This window comes from Phycomyces blakesleeanus (assembly GCF_001638985.1).
Source record: "Phycomyces blakesleeanus NRRL 1555(-) unplaced genomic scaffold PHYBLscaffold_27, whole genome shotgun sequence".
NCBI lineage: Eukaryota > Fungi > Mucoromycota > Mucoromycetes > Mucorales > Phycomycetaceae > Phycomyces > Phycomyces blakesleeanus.
Window position 1 is genome coordinate 155,698 of NW_017265160.1, and position 20,100 is coordinate 175,797.

Below are 20,100 nucleotides of genomic sequence, written 5' to 3' on the forward strand. Positions count from 1 at the left end.
AACGCGACCTCAAGGACCTCTTTGCTAGAACTGGCAGAGTTAAGGACTGTGAGATTGTGGTAAGTGTACATGTATTGAAGCACATGACAGCTTTTTAAAGCATATAGTATATATATTTAATTACTTGAACTTTTTTGTAACTATTCTTTTTTTTTAAAAAAAAATTACTCACTCACTCACTTACTTACTTACTTACTTACTTACTTACTTATAGTCTGATTTTGCATTTGTTGAATACGAGGTAAATAATAGTAATGATTATTAGACTTATATTTACAAGACCACATTAGTAATATGCTTATAAATACTCTTGTATTATTTTTTTGATAATTATGTAGGATCCTTTGGGTATGATTTTACTTTATATAGAAACCATAATTTGGCTCAGGACCAAAGGAAGGAATAATATCAATGAATACCTAACAATGCGTGCTTATAATAGATGCTGAGGATGCTATTAGAGAATTTGATGGTTACCGCTTGGAAGGTGAACGTCTTCAGGTAATATAGTATTAAATATGCGTATACATACTTGGTAATCTTGTCATCATACTCACTTTTTTTTAAATATATAATAAAATAGGTCGAATTTGCCAAGAAGGGCAAGGGACAAGATTTTAGATCAGGACCTTCCCGAGGAAGCTCATTTGGCGCGGGTGCTGGTGCAGCAGAGCGTTGTTACAACTGCGGCGAGACTGGTAAGATATATATACGTATTAAATCAATGTGATAATTATATATTGACATTATGTGCGTGTTTTTTTAGGTCATATGTAAGTTGGAATTTGTTGTTCGTTTTAGAGATAATACACCTAATTGATATATAATCTGTGATGTCATAACAGTGCTAGAGAGTGGTAAGTTCAATACAAAGATACACACATAATTGCCCTTCTTTTTCTGACTTGACTATTTTTTTTCTTAGCCCCACACCAAAGGGAAGGTAAATACATTGACAGGAATAAGTAGTTTGGAAAGGAAGAGGATGATGATATTGATGAGTCTAAATTGTGTGTGTACGCATAAAAAAGAGGTGAACGTGCTATGCGCTTTGAAGAGAACCGTTGTTTGTAAGTGTCGTTATAAGAGCTGCTTTTGTGGATGGATTTGGGACTAATATTCTTCGTTTATGCAGCGAATGTGGACAAACTGGACATTTAGCTCGCAATTGCCCGTAAGTATAAGGAATCATATAAATATACCATGTTGTTTAACATGCTTGTATGTGTATAGTGAACGCAGATCCGGTGGCGATCGTGGTGGTGAAAGAAGCTCCCGAAGACGTTCACGCTCCCGTTCTCCTGTATCTCGCTCTCGTTCCAGATCTCGCTCTAGATCTCCTCGCAAAGCTTCGTCTCGCTCCCGTAGCCCTCGCCGCGAAACCCGTAGATCCTCGCGTGACAAAGAACGTAGCCCTCGCCAAGAGGATGACAGTGACCGTACAAGTCGATACAATGATAGACATGGCAGTGGCGACGACAGATATTAATAGCCTCTAATGTTATGGAGAAAAAAGAGCAGAAAAAAAAAGAAGCAAAAAAAAAGAAAACCAAATCACAATCACAATCACTATTCAAATTCAAACAAAAAAATCACGGCCCAGGAGATACAAAAAAAAGGGAATTTCATCACTGGAGACGCAAAGCAAGATATTTAATGGTGGGCGTCTCTGTCTAATGGTGAATGGTGTCTTATGAGCAAATTACTCTTCTGCACAAAGATTGGTTGGTGTCTGTAGGAAATGTTTCAAAATCCCAGGCAAATCTAGCTGTTGTTCGTCTACCTCTCTACATTCTCGCTGTGTGGTGCTCACAGGTTAAAAGAAAAAAAAAAGGAAAGAAAAATAGTAGGGGGAAATGAGAAGGAATATAGGTGAAAGGCGATGTCTTTTTTTTACAGGTCTGCCTCGGACTGCATGATATATACAGTGGTGGCGCTAAGATGTATTTATATCTATATACACTGGTGAAATTGCTTTGGATTTAAAAATCTCGACGTTTTATTTTTATTTTTATATATTAAATATATTATATATATATATATATATATATATATATTGTATTGTCCGAGGATTGCTATCTCACGACGTCATTTCTGATCAAGATGTCTTGTACATATATATAATTATCTATTTTTTTTGTACTTCTTCTTCTTTCTCTTTAAATAACATCAATTACCAAGGAAATCCTTTGATCTACCTCTTATTTGGCCATGTCTGAAGATATCTCCCCCTCTCTATCAAAGGCGGATTTTCATAAAATAAAATGCGCTGACAGAGTATTTATCGGTCCTTGGGATGCAAACGCGACTCAACTGGATATATTCTCTGTCCTTCCACAACCCTTCTCTCCCATCGAACCTACTACTTTCCCAAACTGTGATATATCGTCAACAAGGCAAGTCACGAATTATACCCAATCCGATCACAATTCATCAACTCATCGATTCAATGCAGAAGTGAACATGAGATAGCATCAAATCTCGAAAACCCAGTTGAATCGACTAACTTAGATAGTTCAAGTGCTAGCCCCACTAGTCAATTAAGCCATGCTGGCTCTCCTAGTTCATCCCATCCAACTAGTTCAAATGATCAGACTAGACATGTCAATCAAACACCTTCTTCTTCCCACGATAGTTTTTTTACTGCCTATTCCGAAGCAGTCTCTACATTCGAAAAGCATTCAGAAATTGAAAATAGTGATGATGAAATCGATTTTGACATCTTGAGAAACAATCCCGAGCCATTAAATTCTCCACATGCTTCGTCAATATCTGCTTCGTCGGCATTGTCAATACCTACAATTCGACCTCCACCGACCTCTCAAATAGCTCTTGTTGATGAAGAAATGGAACCATCTATTCCAGAACCTCTTTCCCAAGAAAGGCTTTCTGTGCAACCACAATTAAAGAAAAAGCGGTCGCTAGTCGATCGATTGACCATCGCACCAAAGAAGTTACTTTGGCATAAAGCCGGAGGTGTGTTTGTCCCGACAATGCCTGAAGTTCCGGCCAACAGAAACCCTGCCCAATTTCCTGGCCAGCCTATCAAACATGGTGTGATGCTCTGTATGAAGACCGTAAGCTATAAGAACGGATCAGAGCCTACACGCTACAGAGCAACCAAGGAAGCACGGCTGGGGATGTTCAAGGGTAATTGGCGGCAATTAGAGACTGTATTGACCTCGGATGGGATCACAACCTATTCAAACTCTGTAATGCAATATTTTTCTTTTTTCCTTTCTTTCTATTTGCTCTTAATTAATTGTCATTATTATCAAGTTTGTGCATTTTCTATACACAAGTTATGTTTGCGGATCTAATTTGTTTTTCTTGAATTATATAGCTACTTCATTGGCCGAAGAGATATGAAGAGTACAAGATCGGATTTTCTGACAAGGATAGACCTCCGAAATTACGATTATCCTTGGTTTCACCTTTAGATTATACATTCTGTCTAAGATACGAGTCAAAATCGGATGGGGAATATTCCAGTGTTACCTTTCGAGCCAGAACTCTTACACTGTGTCAGGAATGGTACATGGCTATCTACTGTCTCTTACCAGAAGTATGTAAAACCGCGTGTCCTTTGTTTTGTGAAGTTTATGTGCCAGAAATCGATATCAGAATACATCTACCTCTGATTCTGGATGAAAACAGACTAGTACCGTGTTATGATATCACTGCTGAAAATGTCAAAGACGTTCTTTTGGCTATGATTCACGAAGATCAGGCCTGGGCTAATTCAATAAATGAGCAACTTGGTGGAGGTATGTTTGGACTATGCTGGACCCGGAAGGACCGTGCCGAATGGATATATTGGAAAAACAATGTTGACAATGATAGTCGCAGAGATGTCGTAATTTGCCCTCAAAGCATCGAAAAGGTACTATAAATATACATCTAAGAAAACCATATTTAACTAAACAAGTATTTGCAAATGTATCTTTTTTTTTAAAAAAAAAAAGACACATCAATTAGAGCTTCGACGTGTTGAGCACACACCGCACGATGTTATCCTAGCGGGAGATATGTCCCTTAAAGTAAATCAAAACAGTTGGTTGATTCTACTGCAAAAAAAACGGATATTTACATACTATAATTCACTTTTAGGAGCCACAGCCAATCGAAGGGTTTCTTACACGACTAACAGACTATTACGGTAGAGAGATCAAGAATCGCCAGCTTATTCGTAGACGCTATTATATATCCTCTTTTGATCAGTATCTATTTTATACCAAGCCAAATAAAGTGACCGTTGCCGACCCAAAGTGTTTCGTCAACGATAGAGAAGTAGTTCTCACAAAAAAACCGTGCCCTTATATCGGTTTAATATCTCCTTATGGCGAACTTGGCTCCGACCTAGAGGCAAATGAAAGAAAGCGAAGAATGCAGCTCATGGACCTGGCTTCGGGTCTAATTGATCTCACTGAAGTGGCGTATGTAAGAAGAGCATTTTCAGCCGATTTTACACAGAGTGGAATATCAGAAAGCGGAAGTTTTGGTGCTACTTCAACCACGCCTGTTCTTCATCGCATTCAAAGTGATCAGCCAATATATCCCCCAAAACGGCGAGACGATGACATTGGATATTTAGAAATTGTTATGAATAGTGGGGTGATTATAAAATACGAGGTAAATATAAGAAAGAGAGAAAAGTTAGAGCATGGGACAGAAAAAAAGGGTGTATTTTTGACTAAAAATACTGAACTTTGTGTGTTTGTGGGTGCACACTTAGGCCTTTTCAAATGAGACATGTGATGCCTGGGTTCACCAATTAGCCAAGTTAATTGTTTATTGGAAAGCACTCAAGGAGGCTGAAAGAGATGTCCACGCTCGAAATAACTTTTATAATGGTCTCAACCACCATATGCAGCTAGCACTCGAAGAGAATCCCGTGCAGTTACCTAAAGATAAAAACTGTCTAGTAGATACCCGCATATGGAGCTTGTGTGCGTTTGAGCAATGTCGCGATGTGATGGTAAGAACTATTTTTAAGATCCATTAAATAAGGACGAAGAATTAACTTTTATACATATCTATTTGTATATACAGAAAACAGGAATAATGTACTTCCAACCTCATTCGCGTGGTACATTTACCCAAAAGCTTTTTATTCTGACAACCAGTGGAACTTTGCTTTATTACAACATCTTTAAACGGTCTTCGATGGTATCGCAGCCGCTTATCACAGCCTCTCACGTTAAGAAAGGCTCGTTTGATATCGCAAATTGCTTTGTATTCTCTGGTGACTTATCAATGGATATGGACAGACCTCCGAATCGACCTCCTAGAATGTTTTCGGATGGCTTGGTCACAGAAGACAGCGATACTGACTGTATATTCACACTCTGGAAACCACTCTTACGACGATCATTTAGTCCTCAGCGAAAACGTATCTCGGTATACACGTCTGACTTTAGGCCAAATCCGGATGGCGAAACATGGACTTTCCTAGCAAAAAGTCGGCAAGAAAGGGAGGAGTGGGTTTGGGCTATTAATCAAATTATCGAAAAGACTTTACGCTCTCAAATAGCCGCTAAAAATAAATAAATAATGTAAAAACAATGTAAAAGATAATGTAAGAATATTGAACAAGAAAATCCTTTCTTCTCAATTTGACTTTCCATATTGTGCCACACTCACACGCTGTATTTAATATTCGTTTGAACTCGATTCTAATTATTTTCTACCTTTAAATTCCCAAGTGTAAAATAATACCAATACTAATAATGAGGTTTATAGGATTCTTATTTGCGTTCTATATGATTTCTGTAATATAGTAATGTGCCACATTTAAGTAATATAATGCTGCTTGTACACATTCATTATTTTTATGTTTTTTTTTGTAAATATCGAAAAGTATTAAAATACCGTTTTAAACATAGAGGTAAAAGAAAAGAGCAAACGAGAAAGCAAAATGGATAAATTTTGGTACTGAAACAAACAAAAGAAGAATTGTTCATATGATCGCACAACAGAGTGTTGAACCCTGGGATTCTATTTGAATTTTGGCTTTATTTTTACAACATAGATACCAATAAGAACTCCCCTTTATCCATTCTTGATCTGATAAGATAATATCCAAGGGAACAAGTGCATATTAAGAATACTGGTTTTTGTTTCTACAAAGTTACTCCTCCTTCAATTGACAAAGAAAGATATGTAATAGAACCATGATATACAAGCCACTGAATAATGAGATTTCTTATGCCTTATTGGGTTTATCGTCCATATCAATTGTAGATTATTAAATTAAAGAGTATTATATTATATACATATCATTTTAGATTTCTCAGGGTTTAATTAATACAAATATGTCTATATAGGTCCTAATCTCCAACAATCACTTTTAATAATCGTGAATTTTTTATGGTTTTGAAAGAGCGGTGGTCTAAGAGAGAGAGAAGGAGAAGCCCTTATCTGCCCAACGGTGGAGAAACGTCAGATTAGCGTGGTAGCTTTAGGTAGTACTTGATCAACCTTCTTTTTTTCTGTTCAAGAATAAAAATACAAATGTTTCACTGAACACATTACTATGTGTGTGTGTGTTATTATTATCATTTTATTCGTGAATATCAATTTTTTTGAAACACTATTTTTACCAGAGGTGTACAGCGTACAGTCATGGTGACATAAACATTTAAAAATGGCCCGTTTCAACCAGACGATTGAATTAACAGCGTGATAAATGGTACATTACCCCAGTTGTATTGTCATTACTTCGTATCGATAAATCTATTCACTTATTTTTGTACCTAATATAAAAAAAAAGATATTTTCAATTTCTATAGCTGTTTTTCCCGCCAAATTTCCTAATGGAGAAATATGTGTGTATCTGGTTATGACTGCTTGAGGTTATGACGTAAGAAAGCATCAGACTGAGAGTGGTGTTCATGGTCAAAGTCTTGGTTCGCCATCAGTTAATCAAGTACCTTTAACTCATAATGCCATCCACTGTCTACGCATTCCCTACAACAGACGCGCTTTCCGGTGGACTCAATACATTTGTTGAGAAACTATCGCGCGAAGCTATTGCGGACCATGGCTCTTTTAGTGTAGCAGTATCTGGAGGCTCGCTCCCAAAACTGTTGTCTAAAGAGCTTGTGAACAACAAACAGGTTGATTTTTCCAAGTGGCACGTATTCTGGGCTGATGAGAGGTGTGTCGGATTGGATCACGCCGACTCCAACTATCTTGAACTCAAGAAGACGCTTTTGGATCAGGTCAACGTGCCAGCAAGCCAAGTGCACACCATAAACTCCAAGTACGCGGTCGAGAAGAATGCGGCAGCCTCGGCAGACGACTATGAGCAGCAGCTCAAGGGATTCTTTGGCTCCAATCTCCCATCGTTTGACTTGATTCTCTTGGGTATGGGACCTGATGGCCATTGTTGCTCGCTTTTCCCAGGACATCCACTTTTGGAAGAACACAGTCGATGGGTTGCACCTATTACTGACTCCCCCAAGCCTCCACCGGAGCGTATTACTCTTACATATCCCGTTGTTAACAATGCTAAGAACGTTGCATTTGTGACTGCCGGAGAGGGTAAACAAGAGATGGTCCAAAAGATCATTGAGCAGCCCGAATTACGCTTGCCTTGCCAGCGCGTCCAGTCCATTAATAATGGACCGGTCTATTGGTTTGTGGATGAAGCAGCTGCTGGAAGATTGGAGAAGAAGTTGGTGTCCAAGTTTTAGTGAGAGCTAATATAGTTTTGATATTAAAGAGATTTGCTTAGATAAACAATCGCATATAATCTCTCCATGTATGGCTTTTTTCTTGGCGTACTGAACACGAGAAATGAAATGTATTAGATATATTAGATATATTAGATATATATATATATATATATATCTGACAATTCCCGTCTTGTATATTGTTCTAAACCCAGAATAAGCTTTTTTTTCATAATAAAACGGATTATCCTTGTCTGGCTGAGTCGGCTGATGATTCTGTATATGCTTATAAGACGAGTTATTTGTGAATCTCATCTTGATAAAGATTAATTTTTAGGCACTAAAATAAATAAATCAATGCTCATCTGCCAATAAGAATACAGGCAATAGGTGTGCAGCTTATCATATATAAAGCAAATATTAGTTGTTATTGGACATGCAAAGTCTGACATAGAAATATATATATATAAATATTTTTATGAATTGCAATCGATTTTCAAGGGTGGGCTCTTTTTTTTTTTTTTGGTGTGGTAAAATAAAGGGTCCACCTTCTTTGGCTGAATTCTTTTTTTCCCTTCCTTCCAAAAACAAACTCGGCTTGTGTAACATTTAGTGAATGGGTCAAAGATGGAGAGATAGTCACATTAGGAACAACCCGCCATATACCGTTATTTTCATTCGCTTTGCCGCTTTTCCTTCTTCTGAAAAATTCCCACTTCCAGGCACGCTTTATCAATGCCTTGCTCGCCCCTTTCACTGCTAGACACAAATTCACCTCGTCTTGCCCATTGTCAAACTCAACTTGAACAGGGCTCTCTTATGAATTCATTCTCTCAATTTCTTCAGCCGCAGCAGTTAGCCAGTCCAAGTCATGAAGTGACAATGTCGTCTTTGATCTCCAAAGGCTTGGAATCCCCACCTTCCTTAAATCTCGACAACTTCTCAGCACCTGTATCCCCCACCTCACTCACTTCAGGAGTTCACCAGGATTATTTCAGTGCAAATATTAAAACAAGTCAAGTATCCACATGTAACGAAAAAGGAACAATGCTTGATTATTCAGGGTCCCACCCAGATTCTTATACCCGGGTAAGATTTGACTTGAGAGATTATTAATACCAACCAAGCTTATTCAAACGATTACTATCATTATTCGAATACTCATAATTTTTATATTTACATTCAATAGGCATCTGGCAAAAAATCTTGTCACAATGTAAATGACTACCAACTTATTAAAGATCAAAATACTCAAGCACCAGTCAAGGCGGAAAGGTACAAAACACACTAATTTTTATATAACATTTATTATTATTATTTTTTTAATCGGTTTACAAACTTGCATATATTCATTTTTATATGTATATATGTATATACTTGTATTTCTGACATAAAATAATAATAATAATAATAATAATTTGGTATATAGTTTGTACCTCTAACTTGCAAAATAATAATACTTATAATTGCTTAGTAGGGAGTCCATTTATCCTATCTCCAAGACATCAGACATAAACTCGCGCCACTCTCATTCTAGCCCTTTCATTCCCAGCACTGATGAGTAAGCGGAGGATGAGCCAGTAGTAATTAGATACTGATACTCCACATTTGCGTAGTTTACACATCAATATATTGGGTATTCCCGACGAAGGTGCGAAATCTCGCGTCGAAACACAGATAAAACTGAGCATTCAACTGCTCACTAAAGATGGAACAAAAGCAACTGCATGGCCCTATCTTCGCCTGCCAGAAAAGACCTTGGCAAAGTCAAAATTACGCAAGCATCTTGACTGTTCTTACCAAGATGAACGCGCCCCTGCATTGTTATCCGACGAATCGAAAGTACTCACATTAGAAGCTAGAGTTATATGCGAGTCAGACCCAACCAAGAAGGTCACAATGTGTGTGGGATGTGTGAGACGCGAGGTAAATATTTTTTTTTGAGATTCAAGATATCGTATCCAAAACTTAATTTTTATTTTATTTTTGCAGCGAAAGCGAGCAGAGCGTAAAAGAGTCAGTAGATCTGAAGGAGCTCAACGACTGGCTATGGAAAGCAGATTTTTACCGGAGAGAGATGCAATCAATTCAACTGATGCTGCATTTGAAAAAGACAGAGAACGCATTTTATTATTCAGCTGCGATCCTTTGGTAACATTTAGTTCAGGCGAGATTACGCTTCCTATTCGTATTACCTGCTATTGTCGGCACCATCGTGAACGCGTAGGATTCAGGTAATAACACCATACTCAGTCTACAGTACATAAATTCTAAACAACATACACAATAGAGTCTTGTTTTCTATGAGAGATTATATGGGAAATATCGTGGCTACAGGAGAGTCACCTTCGATTATGATCACAGATGATCACAAAAGCCTTAAAGCTCCCATTGAGATAAGAAAAAGAGATAGTACCGAAGCAGATTTGTCATCTTCCTCTACCCGCCCCATCAAGCAGATTGTAACGCCATCCACTTCTAAAAAATCATCTCCCATCACTTCTCCATCCGTGAAACCCATATCCCATCCTTCCTCGACCTCTTACCGTGCTGGAGGCAAAAAAACCAAAACCCAAAAAACAATGCCACCACCGCTTGATATCCGTCCAGTTAATCTGACATGCTCTCCCTCTAATCTCCAATCTTCACCAATCATTATTGACACACCCATATCCCTCGTCAATTTCTCTTCCCATCCCGCATTCAAAGCCCTCACAAAATTAGACACTCTTTCTATCGAACCACCTCGTATGGAGCTAATTGTACCAGCCCGTGGGCCAACATATGGTGGGACCGAGGTAACCATCCTTGGTTCTGGGTTTTCCCAGGACCTTACTTGCTATTTTGGAAGCCAGGCTGCCGTAACTCTCTACTGGAGCGCAACAACTCTAGTGTGTGTTCTTCCCCCTTCTGTCCAATCAGGTCCCGTACCGGTAACATTCCGAAAAAGGATTTCTCCATTGGAGTACAAGGCTGGGCATTTTGAGTACTACACCACCGATGATCAAGCTTTTATAGAACTAGCCTTGCAGGTAGTTGGTATGAAAATGACAGGAAGAGTACATGATGCGAAGCAGATTGCCATGAATGTAATCCAGGATGACTCTACCCAACGTCAACCTCACCCTCAAAACTTGGTGGACGAGAATCAATGTCGAATTAACCTTGCCAAGCATATTCGCCAGCAACGTACAAAGGCACTTGAGGTCAACTCTGCATCAGCCTGGTTAAACAATCGATCAGACAACAATGGCATTGGTCTACAGATGGGTCAACTTCAACATATGCATCAGCCAGGAATTAGCCAATCCGACTGGCTTAATAATCCAAACGCTGCTCATGATTCTGGATTCTATGCCTTATCAAAATTACTTGAAGAAGACACAGATGAATTGCTTGCAAACTGGGATCCATTGAGCAACACTATGAATGATAAGCACCGCACTGAACCAGCTATCGATACCCAAGCCCTGGCAGCACTTGGAACATATAATGGGTTGGATGACTGGCTTATGCAATCTATGAACGCAAGTGAGATGGACAACCCTTCTTGGCTTTCGCCTCTTTCATGCCCTTCTAGATAAAACTAGATTGCCCATTTTCTCCTTTTATATTTCTTTACTATCTATGCATTTCCTTGTGCCATGCCTATATTTGTTTCTCTTCTTCTGTGTATATCTTTGTTCTTATCCTATGACAAGCTCTAGTTGTAAATCTCTTTTTTTCCATGTACATCGTTTCTTCTTTCTATAAAAATAATAATAATTAATAATAATAATAAGTATGCTGTAATTTTCTTTACTTTTTATTAAACACATAGAAATAATATGATTTTGCCCCCCCCCCCCCCCCCCCTTTTTTTTTTTTTTTAACTTTGTCTACCTCAAAATACAGTCTAATATTGTTCCTTATCCATCACATAAATTCAAAGACCAAAATATTTCTATCGCTTGTATACCTTTTTTAATTTTAGTGAATCAAATAAGAAAAGAAGGGAGACCATATAAAATATGAGTGGCCGAAACCAGAGAAATATTCAGATAATTAGTTGGATTTACACAGTGTTTGAATAAAAAAGAACCTGGTGCATCAAAGATGAAAACAAAAAGTGATAATTCTGTCATGGTGTAAATATAAGAACTCTACAACTAGAAAACATGGGATATCAGGAGATGGTGCAATAGAATTGATAGCCAAAAAATATATATATATGGTAAAGTTGTTACTATCAGCACCGGATTTTCCAAACAGAGCGAGGTGGATCTAGTTCATGGTATTATTATCACCTAGAAAATAACTATGAGGGCATGCTTAATGTGTCAAGTAATTATTTTGGCTTTCTTAATAGTAGAGTTGATTGTATATATTGATATTTAACAAAAAATCTATTCTAATTATCATGCGCTCTTTATAAAGACCATCCCCGTCGGTCCACTCTTATTCTTGCGGGTTACAGTATGAACATATAAACACACATGAATCCTGTCCCATGTACAGCTAAATAGGGCCTTGATCACTTTAAAGTGTTCAGCCACTGTTACGTTTGAGTTATATACTTCTTTATGTACAGTAGCTCGCAGAGATAAATGGCCTGTTATATGGCATCCCAGCAAAAGTTGCCATAATACTAATTGGTAAAGTAAGCTTCTTCATTGCTTTCCCTCTCTGTTTTTCCTATCATTGCTTCTCTGGTCCTTCATATATTTTTTTCTTGTAGCTTATATTGGGGACTAATAATATCACAGGCTCACTTGGTCAAAGACATTCAGTAACTTAATGAACTTACTTACAATATTGTATAGGTGTATTTGTGTGTATATGGTAGCATAATCAGAGGGAGAAAAAGCATCTATTTCAATTTTATCGACTACTTACAGCTTATAAAAGTCTATAGTTATACGCCCACATTTTTTATATATGTCAAGTATTTACCATCTGTATACTCTCATATAGTCTTCAAATGTTTATCTTTTTCAAATGCTTGTGTTAGACTATATCGATTAGCTTTGATCTTTCTCAACGGAAAACGATCTTGTAGAAAGCTATACATCAAAATTAAATAGCTGCTTGAATCGTGTCTCTTTATGAAACTATTTACTACACTTTTTTCTCTCTCTTTTTCTCTTTGCTTCATGACACCACATAGAAAAATTATTCCTATTACTATCAGCATTAGTACTAGACATAAACTCTGGGATTTTATATTCCAAATGGTATAATATATATATCATATTGACTGGTGGGAAGCTCTTTGTAAAGTACAAAAAGGTCTTCCTGCTGCTATGGTAACCCATCGATCGATTGACTTGATTATGCATGAAAATCTCGCAGCAATCATATGAAATATTCCTTTTTTGGGATAGTGCCATCTATTTTTTTGATTGATTGATTGATTGATAGAGAGAGAGAGAGAGAAAGAAAAAAGAGATAAGTATTCCTCTTTTTTTTTGGTTTCCATTTTTTCTCCTTTTCCTTCTTTAATGCGGCTGTCGATTAGGAATTTTTAGCTCGGAATGTAGCTCTAAAACCGATGACCACAGAACAGTGACGACAGCCGGTACTTTGCCCTGAACTGATGCCAACAGGGTTGGGCCAAAGATGGGACGCCATTGCTGTAATTGCAAGGGCCAAGATGTGTTACATGCGCAACCGTGCGGTGTAGTCCTTGGTATTAGCGTTGCAGCCGTGCCGCTTGTAAAAGCGAAATGAGTTCAGTCTGAGATAATACTCTGCTGTCCGCCTCCCTCGCTGTCAAGCCAGGTTTTCGTCCTGGGGGAGATTGAGCCACCTTGTGTGGGGACTAAGAGCTTGACAACCTTTGTATCCTTTTGTTTATAACTATAGAAAAGTAAAGTAGATAGAAATAGTAGTAATAAATAAATATGTTAATAAATAAAATCTTCTTTCAAATAAAAAAGTATTTAAAACCATGTCTCCAAAAAACGTCTGTCTTTTATTGTGCATTTAAGTTGAAAAAAATAATGAGTAATGAATAAGTTTGACACGGTAATTACAAGAAGTCAAATGTAGAAAGAACTTGAGTATAAGTACCGCCTAAAAACACCCGTTCTTTGAATATTTGTGCTATTACACAAAATAGACTGATTTTAGAACTGAATGGCTCTCTTTTAATCTCACCATTCAAAATACAATTACGCGTAATACTTGTCTAATCCGATTCACATTAAAAGACTTTATGGGAAGATTGAAAACAAAAAACTCAATCTACGTACATTAGTAACTCTACTGATGATAATACGAGGGAGTATTGCATGCTGTTGTATGTGAATTTACAAGATTAACGCGCTTTTAATGTAGTCGACGTTGTTCCTGAAGCATTCAAGGAGATGGCTGTTTCAAAAATTGAAACGACTTGAGCAAACTCAATTCTTTTCTAAGAAAAATAATGCTATGTACTAACTAATCAACAAGTAAAAACAAAAACCTAATCACCGTGTAGTAGATGACCTATAGACAAGAATAGCAGTAATATTGAATTGTTATAATTGATCACATTCACGATTAACAATATCTAATACAGCCTACTCTAGCCTACTGCTAAAGTATTGAATGGCAAATACTCATCAAGGTTGATAACCTTAATTACTGCAGCACAGAGGTATATAATTTTTTTTGTCAGTCAAAAAAAATCTAGTAGAATTTTTTGCTTGTATGTGGCTGAACTCTGGTTTGTTGGTGGGATTCTTGTTCAAAAGAATTAAAAGATGCCAAAACTTGTTTTTTGGTTTCCCTCTTTTCCTAGTTTTTTTTTGTTGGACTTTATGTTTTTGTGAAGTATAAAATATTAAATTGCTAGATATCTAGACCTGGAATGGGTATTGATCAAGATTTTTTGGCGTGTAAGCAGTAAAGCAGAAAATTATCTCTGGTGATAGCATTGGTAGCAACAAAAAGGAGCTTGATAAAATACGAAATCCCAGTGGGTTTTCCACAAAGCGAAAATAACCTGGCCAATTATGGAAGCGGGTTGTAGAGTAGGAGCAAAGGAAGGTGGGAAGGTAAGATTGCACAACAGATTGTAGGTATCAGAAATTTGAGAGAAAAATCCAAAATACGTGTGCCAAAACGTCTGCCAGAGGGGAAGCTCGAGGGAGTATACAAAAAGAAATGGGGTTTTAAAAAAGAAAGGTCTTAATTTTTAAAGAAAGTCCAAGTAAGAGGTGGGAATACAGTAGGAACACGACATAGAAAGCTTATCAACAAGAAATCTCGCGATGAAGTAACCATAGACAGATGTTGTAAGAGGTATACGGAATGAAGAAAATACTAGGATTGTTGTCATTGGATGGTATGTATAGCCCGTGATACACCTTTGGTAGAAAAGATGTCAACTTCGTACGAGAAACGTTATTGGCGTGTGGATAAGCAGATCTAAGAAGATATAGAAGATACAGCTAACAGCAACGTGGATGGATCAACATTAGGGCCACTACAAACCATCATGTCAGGGAATTGAACAGCCCAGATATTTTGAGATAGACAAGCACGGATGACGAAAACATTAAGGAGATAGAGACCATCCATAAGCTGAAATATTTTGGGAAGGATGCGCAGTTATTGAGTGAAGGAATTAAGGCAAGCATCGAGAAAGAACACCCGAAGTTCTGTTGATCTTGCAGGTATCTCGGATCTGGAGGTGACACCAAGAGAAAGGGGAAAAAAGGGAGAACATGGGGAATAATAGAGACTAAAGTCAGAGAAACATCCAGACAGTTAGCCAGGTTTACCATAGTGGAGTCAAAGGTATGTGGTAAAAGAGCGCGCGCGGCAAACAGGTTAAAGAATGAACTGGTATATGAGCGAAATAAACTATGTCAATGGCAAGAAAAAATGATTGAAAGAAGATCATCAAAATTAAGCAGACAACGACGAAACAGAGGTATTACCCAAAGTATTACCAAACCAGAATGAGAGGTAGATTGGAACAGAAGTCAAAGCCAACGGAGCTGAAGAGCACCTTGCTGGAATTTTGGGTTCAAAATCCCTAATTTCCCCAATTTTGTTGGGAGACATAGGTGGGGGGTTTAACAGAGAAAAGGCTTCAGTGTCAAAAAAAATGACCCATGAGCGATCGAGCCTTTGTAAAAAAAAAAGGTACTGGGAACGTATACAACACAAGGAACGTGGTGCTTGAGTTTATAGCTTAAATCAAATGTCTTTTGGAAGTGACTTGTTTTTTATTCTGTGTTATTATAAAATATTATAAAATAGAATAAATATGTTGTATTTCACACTTGACTTGACTTGATTACCAAATGTCCAAAGCTCCAACCACATTTGGATTTCCATACGATGCTTATCCCATCCAAAATGACTTTATGGGAATGCTATATGATGTGTTGACTGAAAATAAGATTGGTATATTCGAAAGTCCTACAGGCACCGTAAGTTTGTTATATTGTACACATACGATTTATTTATATAAACACTTGAACATACATATACATCCACACACACACACACACATATATATATAACTATGTAGATATAGATTTAAATATAAACATACACATTTATACATGCTTTTGAATGCACAGAATAAACAAGCACTATTTTTTTTACTCGATTCAGAAAAGAAAAATGAAAATGAAAAATAACATATATCTATTTCAATTGAAAAAATAAATAAAGGGAAAATCACTTAGTTTAATTTGTGGATCATTAAAGTGGTTGAATGACAATGATGAATCTACAACCAATGCAAAAAATCAAGATTCTTCTGACTCATTTCAAGCAGATGGTAGCACATTATAAATAATTATAAAAAAAGCTTATTCATCTTTTGCTCATTTGCTTGACGCTTTCTTAATCTTATTGTACATGTACAATATATATAGAGCCAGATTGGGTCAGGGCATATCAAGGGAATCAGGTTGAGAATAAGCGAGATGTGTTAAAACAAGAGCGTAAACTTGCAATTAAAAAACGAATTGACTTGGTAAAAAGTCATGAAAAGAATCGTTCAATTCTGGAACTGTCAGGAAAGGAAGACAGATCTAGATGGAAAAGAACGAAAAAGGTGATCAAAAGACTACTCTAGTTCTTATTGGTCATATTCTAACACAATAGAGATATGTAGGATACAACTTCTACATCAGATGATATTAAAGAAAAATATGATGAATTTTTACTGGAAGAATATATGAGTGACGATGAAGAGGGAGGAAGAGCATCAACATTATCGTATACGACTGTTGGACCTAATAGTAGTTTCTCCAAAGAAGTACAAGACCTTTTGTCAAAGTCAGTAACAGATATATCGCAAATATTTTGATGAGTCTACTGGATAATTAACAGCATGCTACATATTTTAACTTAGATTTGAAACAAATAAAAAATCCATAGGGTATTCTGATGATGATAGCGATGATGCCTTGGAAGAAGACGACTTTGATGAAGTCAAGGTATTTTTTATAATAACATAATTTTTAACTGATCTAAATATATGTCTATTGTATTAAATTATAACAGATCTACTATACCTCAAGAACACACTCCCAACTATCGCAGTTTGTTCATGAAGTCAACAAGACTCCATATGCCGAAAACATTTGGGCTGTTCCATTGGGTTCAAGAAAGAATCTTTGTATCAACAAAAACATCAATAAACTTGGCAATGTTAATCGTATGAACGAAGCTTGCTTAGATCTTCAAAAGAAAAGTCAGTACAAACAATTCTCTATCCTACTTCTCTGATCCGAGAAATTCGTTTTAACATATTCAGTAGAAACAGAGAAAGATCGGTGTCCACACCTACCCTCACTGCAAGAAAAGGGGAAATGGCGAGACTTTAGAGACTATGCACTTGTAAGTATTACAAACCAATATACACTTTATAGGCATTAAGAAAGCATATTTTAATAGGCTAAAGTAAGAGACATAGAAGACATTGTCAAAGTTGGCGAGTCTCTATCTACTTGCCCATACTATGGATCAAGACAAACTGCAAGACCAGCAAGGGTATGTAATATATTAAGAAAAAATTTTGTGGAAGCTAATATACGGGTATTTATGTTCCTATTTTAGCTTGTTATATTACCTTATCAACACTTGCTTAATGCACACACACGAGAATCACTCGGAATATCCCTTAAAGGGAATATTGTGATTGTTGATGAAGCCCACAATCTGATGGAAACCATCAATTCAATTCATACTGTCGCATTGACGCTTCGTCAGAGCCAACTAGCACTTAAGCAGCTTGCAATGTACATCCAGCGCTACAAAACACGTCTATCGGGAAAAAATGTTTCTTACATCAGGCAAATCATACAAATTATCAAAGCATTCATCGGGATCCTTACTCCTCCAGAGAGTGAAAAGAAGGACCTTATCATTGGAGTAAACGAATTTCTTCACTTGCTCGGTATCGACCATTTCAATATGTTCAAGCTTGAGAGATATTTAAAAGAGAGCAATCTTGCACGAAAACTTCTCGGATTTATTGAAAAGGCACAACAAGATCAAGATAGCGAAAACCAGCTTCTGGGACTCAAGAATCCACAAGTCAAAAAGTCCGCAAATGCACCATCATCACCATCACAATCACCTTTAGCCTTACCTACATTAACACAGATCCAGTCTTTCATTATGACGCTTACAAACCCTGATAAAGACGGCCGAGTCTTTATAAGTTACAAGGGAACAGACACATTAGAACCACAGCTGAAATATATGCTACTCAATCCTGCAGAAGCATTTCGTCCAATTGTGGAAGAATGCAAAAGTGTGATTCTCGCTGGTGGAACTATGGAACCGGTAAGAACCTTTTTCTTTTTTGGTTACTATGCTTTTAACCTTATTTTTGTATACCTTAATCCTATAGGTATCTGACTTTATTAAACACCTTTTTCCATATGTCCCGGATTCTCGAATAACCAACTTTTCGTGTGGTCACATCATACCTCAAAAAAATCTATTGACCATGTGTATTGACGAGGGACCAACGCGAAAACCATTTTTGTTCAATTATGAGAACCGCCAAGATACTTCCTTGGTAAATATGATATAATTGTAAAGTCTAAATATATTTATTTATGAAAATTTTTAGATTGATGAGGTTGGAAAGACCATAGTGAATTTGTGCAATGTGATTCCAGATGGGGTTGTGTGTTTTTTTGCTAGCTTCACATATCTTGAGGAAGTTTACTCTAGATGGAATGGTGCTGAAAGTGGAAACATTTTGGAAAGGCTTGCTAAGAAGAAAAAGGTATTTATATCGGCTTGGTCGCTTTAATAGCTTTGTTTACATTCTTCTAATCAGACTTGAATTTCCTTGATAGATATTCAAAGAGCCTAGAGATAGTGGAATGGTAGAATCAACTTTGAGAGATTATTCGCTGCATATTGACTCAACTAAAGTAAGCTTATATTTATCAAAATAGTCTGAACAACTCACAGAGTTTCTTTCTTCCTTTTCTCTTTCCCAATTGTGGGATATAGAAAGAAGCTTCAAATACTGGAGCTATACTACTATGTGTTGTCAACGGGAAAATGTCAGAAGGAATAAACTTCTCGGATAGGCTTGGGAGGTAATATTATTCCATGCATTTAATTTAGGATGGGATAAACACTAATCGGGCATACACAATTATACATGCATATTTAGAGGTGTGATAATGATTGGACTTCCCTTTCCCAACAGAGGGTCGGTAGAACTTAATGAAAAGATCAAGTATATAAACGAACATGGGGTAAATTATGTATTTGTTGTTTAAATGTTTGATAGATACTTATAGCATTTTACTGTAAGGATGACCCATCTGGAACAGCTGCCGGAAGAGAATACTATGAAAATCTGTGTATGCGAGGTGTTAATCAGTCTATTGGTAATCCTAATCTATAGTGAGATCTTTCATAGCCAGGCCGTATATCTTATACGAACTTATTTACTATTAGGCCGTGCTATTAGGCACAGGGGTGACTTTGCAACCATTGTTCTGTTAGACAAACGTTATTCGACGGCTCGAATCCAGAAAAAGCTTCCTTCATGGATCGGAACTGACATTGTGCACTGTGATCGATTCGTTAAGTCAATTAGTAAATCTGCTGGTTTTTTTAGGCAGCATAAAGAAACATAATTATATTTGACCCACAACAAAAATCCATATGGTGTTTGTCTATAATAAAAAGTACACTCTTAGTGGTCTATTGTAAAGTATATCTAAAAATGCTGTATATCACATATACCTAATCTGATATATGGTTCCCTCAAAATGATCAGGCGCCTTTTAAGTTCTATGCAAAAGAATGCAGGACATTTACTATCCTCAGCTCTGGTGGTGAAACATGTATAAGTCTCACATAAGTATAGTTTGCATACAAACCACTTTATAGTGTATAAGCTTTATACTGATATAAATGCAGCATGAGCTCTATAGAAGGCGGGTGCATATTCAGTTCG

General features: G+C 37.0%; 6 protein-coding genes across 6 annotated transcripts; 5 read left to right on the forward strand and 1 right to left on the reverse strand.

Moving 5' to 3' along the window:
- The first annotated feature begins 1,031 nt into the window (after positions 1-1,031).
- Positions 1,032-1,581, forward strand: PHYBLDRAFT_160282 (CCHC-type zinc finger transcription factor). Its single transcript, XM_018434156.1, has 3 exons — positions 1,032-1,070; positions 1,136-1,174; positions 1,234-1,581. The coding sequence occupies exons 1-3, from the start codon at positions 1,045-1,047 to the stop codon at positions 1,487-1,489; spliced, it is 321 nt and encodes a 106-aa protein (XP_018285876.1). The 5' UTR covers positions 1,032-1,044; the 3' UTR covers positions 1,490-1,581.
- A 102-nt stretch (positions 1,582-1,683) lies between these two features.
- PHYBLDRAFT_188869 (hypothetical protein) lies at positions 1,684-5,818 on the forward strand (the record flags this gene model as incomplete). Its single annotated transcript, XM_018439573.1, has 7 exons — positions 1,684-1,815; positions 2,397-3,212; positions 3,344-3,883; positions 3,966-4,040; positions 4,111-4,632; positions 4,736-4,978; positions 5,053-5,818. 7 exons carry the CDS (start codon positions 1,684-1,686, stop codon positions 5,548-5,550), a joined length of 2,826 nt encoding a protein of 941 aa, XP_018285877.1. The 3' UTR covers positions 5,551-5,818.
- A 1,099-nt stretch (positions 5,819-6,917) lies between these two features.
- On the forward strand, positions 6,918-7,964 carry PHYBLDRAFT_127864 (hypothetical protein). Its single transcript, XM_018429193.1, has one exon. It carries the CDS (start codon positions 6,945-6,947, stop codon positions 7,695-7,697), a length of 753 nt encoding a protein of 250 aa, XP_018285878.1. The 5' UTR covers positions 6,918-6,944; the 3' UTR covers positions 7,698-7,964.
- A 447-nt stretch (positions 7,965-8,411) lies between these two features.
- PHYBLDRAFT_173753 (hypothetical protein) lies at positions 8,412-11,260 on the forward strand (the record flags this gene model as incomplete). The annotated part of the gene is made up of 6 exons (XM_018437102.1): positions 8,412-8,765; positions 8,866-8,951; positions 9,151-9,237; positions 9,293-9,602; positions 9,669-9,910; positions 9,967-11,260. The coding sequence occupies 6 exons, from the start codon at positions 8,412-8,414 to the stop codon at positions 11,258-11,260; spliced, it is 2,373 nt and encodes a 790-aa protein (XP_018285879.1).
- A 1,893-nt stretch (positions 11,261-13,153) lies between these two features.
- PHYBLDRAFT_150924 (hypothetical protein) lies at positions 13,154-15,710 on the reverse strand (the record flags this gene model as incomplete). Its single annotated transcript, XM_018432573.1, has 5 exons — positions 13,154-13,367; positions 15,097-15,224; positions 15,292-15,327; positions 15,425-15,485; positions 15,562-15,710. 5 exons carry the CDS (start codon positions 15,708-15,710, stop codon positions 13,154-13,156), a joined length of 588 nt encoding a protein of 195 aa, XP_018285880.1.
- A 242-nt stretch (positions 15,711-15,952) lies between these two features.
- On the forward strand, positions 15,953-19,862 carry PHYBLDRAFT_136631 (hypothetical protein; the record flags this gene model as incomplete). The annotated part of the gene is made up of 16 exons (XM_018429801.1): positions 15,953-16,081; positions 16,329-16,437; positions 16,535-16,716; positions 16,777-16,940; positions 17,017-17,101; positions 17,169-17,358; positions 17,425-17,504; positions 17,562-17,657; positions 17,724-18,455; positions 18,523-18,693; positions 18,748-18,906; positions 18,980-19,057; positions 19,140-19,228; positions 19,306-19,390; positions 19,450-19,525; positions 19,596-19,862. The coding sequence occupies 16 exons, from the start codon at positions 15,953-15,955 to the stop codon at positions 19,775-19,777; spliced, it is 2,607 nt and encodes an 868-aa protein (XP_018285881.1). The 3' UTR covers positions 19,778-19,862.
- Positions 19,863-20,100: the final 238 nt, after the last annotated feature.

Excerpts from the sequence above, each read along its gene's own strand:
- PHYBLDRAFT_127864 (XM_018429193.1), top strand. The coding sequence starts at position 6,945 with ATGCCATCCACTGTCTACGCATTCCCTACAACAGACGCGCTTTCCGGT.
- PHYBLDRAFT_160282 (XM_018434156.1), top strand. The coding sequence starts at position 1,045 with ATGCGCTTTGAAGAGAACCGTTGTTT. Across the intron at positions 1,071-1,135 it reads TTTGAAGAGAACCGTTGTTT|CGAATGTGGACAAACTGGAC; the intron begins GTAAGTGTCGTT and ends TCGTTTATGCAG. Across the intron at positions 1,175-1,233 it reads CATTTAGCTCGCAATTGCCC|TGAACGCAGATCCGGTGGCG; the intron begins GTAAGTATAAGG and ends GTATGTGTATAG.